Below are 6,111 nucleotides of genomic sequence, written 5' to 3' on the forward strand. Positions count from 1 at the left end.
TGCTAATTTATTAGTGTCTCCCTTTTCAAGAATAACTTTCAAATGTCCATCTGGTGAGTGGAACTTTTTTTATTGAAGCGCTTGCGTGTTAGCCATCTCTTTGAAAATAAATGTGTGTGAAACACTTTCATTTAAAGCGGAACTGACAGTATTTTAGCAACATGAAATCTTAATATTTTCATATACTGCCCCAGGAAGAATGTGACACTTGTAAACATAATTCTGACAAGTGACCACTTCGATATGGTCATTTTCACATTTTAATCAATTCTATAGCAATATAGAGTGTGAAAGCGGCCTGTACGTTTGGGCAATTAATAGTCACTGCAGTAAATAAAACCAAATGACTTGTCCCGATCCGGAGGCAACACAGACCAGTGCAATAATAGTCAATCAGAGCTACAGTTTACAAACGAGCCATTTGCCACATGGGCCTGCCATCATTCACTTTGAACTATACTGTGTTTTCAGGCAGTTGCAACAGCGACTTTGGATCATTAGAACACATTCACCAAAACCCTAAAATACCCCTGGAATGGATTTCTGCAAATATATAAACATCACTGGAGTCCTCTTACATTTGGGAACTTTACAGTCCTATTGATCAAACAGCCATGAAAAGGTAGGCTCTCTCTCCCTTAGTTATACACATAACAATACACATAACAATATCGTCAACTAATGCTAGATAAAATCTAACAAAGGAACATTAAATAAACACAAACTTTTTCAGCTCATTTGTCAAAATTGCACTGATACATGACAGTGAATTGTAGCCTCATCCTTCTGCAGCTTGCCTACCAATGCATGCTTGTCCCAACCAAGCACCCAACTAACTGGCTAAAGTTGGCTCACTGACTATTTTACTCGCCCTAGCAAAACTGATTGGGTTGTTTTGTTTACCTGTTATCTAGAGCGTTCGTGACTAACTATTACTTTTTTTGCCTTTGTTTACTGGCACCTGTCATATTCAGCCATTCGTAAATGCATCAGTTGTTCTGCGCTCTGACACACTCAGACTCTGTAATCAGTAGATAGCCAGAGTGAATTTGCGAACGCAAGAGAAATGCTAACTGTATAACAGCTGTTCAAGTTCTTGCTAGCTAACAAAATGACACCTGCATCTCTAGCTGTGTAAAGTGTGATATAAAAGTAACATATTTACCTGATTTATTTGATATTAACAGTTGGGAATTAATGCTTAATAGATAGGATATTTCTGTCCTGTTAGTGTCTGTGTTTTTATGGTCTCCACTCTAGTTCCCTGCAGCAAATCTGGAGGCCAGAGATGGCTTGAGTTGACAAAATTGAAACATCTTTCATACCGGTTACTGATGTCATTCTTCTGTGAGTTGCTCCACGTAAAAAAATTTGAGAGGTGCCTGCAGATGTTATTCTGAAACTAGGCTGTGTGTGCGGCGCGCATGTGAATATATTTTTATTTTAGTCAGTTAAGACCTAATTCTTATTCATGATGACGGCCTACCGGGGAACAGTGGGTTAACTGCCTTGTTCAGGGGCAGAACTTTTACCCTGTCAGCTCGGGGACTCATCCAGCAACCTTTCGGTTACTGGCTCAACACTAGGCTACCTGCCGCCCCACGTTCTTCGCGATTGTGTAGGCTACTTTGTGCATGATTTATCTGGGTCATTGATAAATCGTATACATCCACTACACTACTTTGATACGCATCAATAGGGATTAATAAATGAGTATATGCTATGCCCACTGAAAACAAACCGGATATACGGTTTATACCCGCGTATACCTTACACTACACCGGCCCTTTTGTGTTTTACAAAAAGTGCAATCTCCTACATGAGTACGCTGGTATTACGGTTGATGTCCTTTCAGAATCACAAACCTTTCAGAATCACTGGAGGCCTATAGGTTTGCCACTGTGCAAACATATTGTCTATAATTAGGCATAAAGACTGTTAAGACATTCATGTTTCAAGAAAGGAGTGTATTTATGTGGCCTGGCGAAGCAGCTCTATGTGCTGACTGAATGGAAGCTGATAATTATGAGTTTTTTACTCTGGTCTCGGGAAGAAATTCCTCACTGTCCAAGACCGAGTACAAATAAACCCTACACCGGGACACTCAATATGTACTACAACACGGCTGTAGGGTATAGCCAAATAATATCTGCTGGTAGTCTCTTATGACAGACAACACCAGCATGTATGAGAGATTTGGTCCCGGGTGCTGAGATGAATCTGCAATGCCTGCTGGTGTTATGGCAGAGAGGCTGCAGGGGGCTGAGAGCAGATGGTACTGACAGATTGTAGCTCACTGTATGAGGGAGAGAAGGCACCACACACACAGGGTAGAGCGAGGCTATAAACACACAGGGTAGAGCGAGGCTATAAACACACAGGGTAGAGCGAGGCTATACACACACAGGGTAGAGCGAGGCTATACACACACAGGGTAGAGCGAGGCTATACACACACAGGGTAGAGCGAGGCTATACACACACAGGGTAGAGCGAGGCTATACACACAGGGTAGAGCGAGGCTATAAACACACAGGGTAGAGCGAGGCTATACACACACAGGGTAGAGCGAGGCTATACACACACAGGGTAGAGCGAGGCTATACACACACAGGGTAGAGCGAGGCTATACACACACAGGGTAGAGCGAGGCTATACACACACAGGGTAGAGCGAGGCTATACACACACAGGGTAGAGCGAGGCTATACACACACAGGGTAGAGCGAGGCTATACACACACAGGGTAGAGCGAGGCTATACACACACAGGGTAGAGCGAGGCTATACACACACAGGGTAGAGCGAGGCTATACACACAGGGTAGAGCGAGGCTATAAACACACAGGGTAGAGCGAGGCTATAAACACACAGGGTAGAGCGAGGCTATAAACACACAGGGTAGAGCGAGGCTATAAACACACAGGGTAGAGCGAGCAGAGATGCTATGACACAAATACAGTGCAGGGATATACACACTTACTGGTGGGGTGGTGGGGTTACCAGACCGATGGAGGACGACCTCCACTGTAGGTCGTTACAAAAATTGGTCCTCCCCAGCCACTGTACCCGTTGGGCGCTCTTGTCATGTTTCTGTTTGCCCTTTGACCCTGGCGAGTGTCCTCCCGTGACATCATTGTGTTCCGAGCAGGGGAGATGTGTGGCCACCGGCAACTTCTAGTCACCTTGGTGATGACAAACACTCCTACTGCCATGACATCATCCCAGTGATGAAGTAGGGGAGGGGAGATGGAGGGGGCCGGAGGGAGGATATTTGCCGCTATAAACCCACCGCATCATCCCAGCTGATACACTAACATTAAACCACTGCCAAGCGAACACAAGAGGCAAACTCATCCCTTCAATAACATCAGTGAGAGAGAGGGAAGAGGAGAAAAGGAAGGGCAAAGCGTGAGATAGTGATGCTTTCAGCAGGTGCCAAACAGTGAGAGGTAGCTGATAGAGAGGGAAAGACTGAGAGAAAGACAGATGCAGCCAGCCTAGAGAGCACACAGTGACCCACAGCATCGGAGACAAGAGAAGAAGACAAAGTGTGAGTTGTTTCATGCATTCTTTATTTGTTCGTTTAGCGAAAGGGTGAGAGGTTATGCACCTGTACTTTCAGGTTGATTAGGTACATAGGAAGATGGAATTTGTACCAAAAAGTAGGTATTGCTGCATATTTCATCATATACAATGAATGTTTTTATTTGATTTAGTACGTTGTCATGTAATAATTATTATTTTTGAGTAAATACTTAAATGCATCCATGTCTATTTGATCATGAAGAACCAGGAAGTATAATGTACTGATTTGTTATAGAGGAATCAGGGGCTCATTTGTAGATCTGATTTTTTATAAGTTATTAAATGAAAAATCACTACTCATCTCACAGACATAATGTCACAATTTCTACCTCGTCTCAGCTTTTCATACAGCAGTATATTGTGTGTACAAGGCCATTTCTCCCTTGGCGAAAATGAAGTTTTTCTCATTTATTTGATTATTAACATCAGAGTATTAAAAGCCATCATAAAGCATGATCATGGATTTACCTTTATGGTCAGTAGAGTCGTGGTCATTGCTCTGTGTGATGTGTAGTCATAAACATTTTTCTGTATGGTTTTAGAGATGTATTATAGTTGTATCAATAGTCACTGTATTATCTATAGTGGCATATTAATATGAATTCCTCTCTGTTTTTACAGAATCCTGTTGTCATTGCAGTGTCAGTGTAGTCGTGTCCAGCCAGTCTCCTGCATTACTGTTCCTGCTCTCCCTCTACTCACTGCTGCCATGTTGTACCCAGCTCTGCTATGTGCTGCTCTGCTCCTGATAGCACCCCTGGGGCACACAGAGGGGCGCACCCTGCACCCCTCACCTGATGCCATCCAGGTAAGGAGGGTGAAGGGAGAGGGGTAATGGGTAATGGGAGGAGCATAGGAAAAGAGGGGATGGGGATGGAGAAAGGGGGAGTGGAAAGTTAGGGGGGGTAGGGGGAGCTGGGGAGAGTGGGACAGAGGGGAGATGGGGAGAGTAGGGGGAGCTGGGGAGAGTAGGGGGAGCTGGGGAGAGTGGGACAGAGGGGAGATGGGGAGAGTAGGGGGAGCTGGGGAGAGTAGGGGGAGCTGGTGAGAGTGGGACAGAGGGGAGATGGGGAGAGTAGGGGGAGCTGGGGAGAGTAGGGGGAGCTGGGGAGAGTGGGACAGAGGGGAGATGGGGAGAGTGGGACAGAGGGGAGATGGGGAAGAGGGGAGTAGAGGGTATATTTGGATCATCAATAACTTTTTTACTGAGCTCATTACTTTTCTGCGTGGTAATTATAACATGTTTATTGCATAATAATAACAGCATATTTGTTGTTCCTGCCTAGTTTGTTGAGCAGTTTCTAGATCGCTACAACGACCTGACCCTGGATGACCTGGAGAACCTGGTGAGCAGCCAACCAGAGGAGCCCTCCTCGGCTTTCACTTCCGGGGTCAAAGTCGCTGAGTACCCCAAATGGGCTGACATACCAGCACAGGGTGACAGCACCTGGCTCCGCCTCCTGAAGGGGACACTGGCCAATCAGAAAAGAGCTGTGACGGACCGGTCGAGAAGGGGGTGGAACCGAGGATGCTTCGGACTCAAACTGGACAGGATCGGGTCAATGAGTGGACTGGGCTGCTAGTGGAGAGAGAGGAAGAGACTGACGCCCCTCAGGGGATATGAGGACGAACACACAGTAGGCTGCTACACAGCACACAGTCATTTACACACATGTGGTGAATACAAGGATGTTAATGTGAGTACAAAGGAGGTCTACATGTAGCGTAGCTGTAGTGTACTTGCTGTATTGCTAATGTGGTTCCATCGAGCTTAAAGAAAGTTACTCTATATGTCTCCTGGCTGTTGGAAGGGGTTGGCTGTACTTATATTGTACATCTATTCATTTGAATCTTGAAAGTATCAGAGTTATGTTTACATCAAGCTGTTATTCTATTTTAAGTCTCTGAGTGTTGTTTTGACAGTAAATCTGCACTTTATTTAAATCTAGGTATTTAAAAGTTGTCTTTTTTGACTAATATTGTCCGTGTTAATCCTGCAGGAATAGTTGTGTTATGGCATGATTCATGGAAATAAATATTTAAAAAAATATAATTAAAGTCAAGTGTTTCTTCTCTCTGATATTGGTTTTACATTTGGCATGAATAAATGTACACTGAACCACGTTGTATTGATTAGACATTTGGCATGAATAAATGTACACTGAACCACGTATTGATTTGACATACATTTGGCATGAATAAATGTACACTGAACCACATTGTATTGATTAGACATTTGGCATGAATAAATGTACACTGAACCACGTATTGATTTGACATACATTTGGCATGAATAAATGTACACTGAACCACGTATTGATTTTACATTTGGCAAGAATAAATGTACACTGAACCACGTTGTATTGATTAGACATACATTTGGCATGAATAAATGTACACTGAACCACATTGTATTGAGTGTTCTTCTATTAAAGTCCTGACACCTTCCAGTGGCAGATTCATCCTCAAATCCTCGACTCCATTTGTTCATTTCACATTGGCACGCGCCATCTACATATTCATGCA

The 6,111-nt window shown here is 43.9% G+C and overlaps 1 protein-coding gene across 2 annotated transcripts; it reads left to right on the forward strand.

Annotated features, from left to right (window-relative positions):
* wu:fj39g12 (C-type natriuretic peptide-like) lies at positions 1-5,756 on the forward strand. Of its 2 annotated transcripts, XM_046313378.1 has the most exons (4): positions 1-53; positions 472-622; positions 4,207-4,393; positions 4,872-5,756. In XM_046313378.1, exons 2-4 carry the CDS (start codon positions 615-617, stop codon positions 5,166-5,168), a joined length of 492 nt encoding a protein of 163 aa, XP_046169334.1. In that variant the 5' UTR covers positions 1-53; positions 472-614; the 3' UTR covers positions 5,169-5,756. The 2 variants fall into 2 exon arrangements, with proteins under 2 accessions (XP_046169334.1, XP_046169335.1); XM_046313379.1 differs by lacking the exons at positions 1-53; positions 472-622 and adding an exon at positions 3,542-3,550.
* The last annotated feature ends 355 nt before the right edge of the window (positions 5,757-6,111 follow it).

Source organism: Oncorhynchus gorbuscha, linkage group LG19 (genome assembly GCF_021184085.1).
Source record: "Oncorhynchus gorbuscha isolate QuinsamMale2020 ecotype Even-year linkage group LG19, OgorEven_v1.0, whole genome shotgun sequence".
Taxonomy (NCBI): domain Eukaryota; kingdom Metazoa; phylum Chordata; class Actinopteri; order Salmoniformes; family Salmonidae; genus Oncorhynchus; species Oncorhynchus gorbuscha.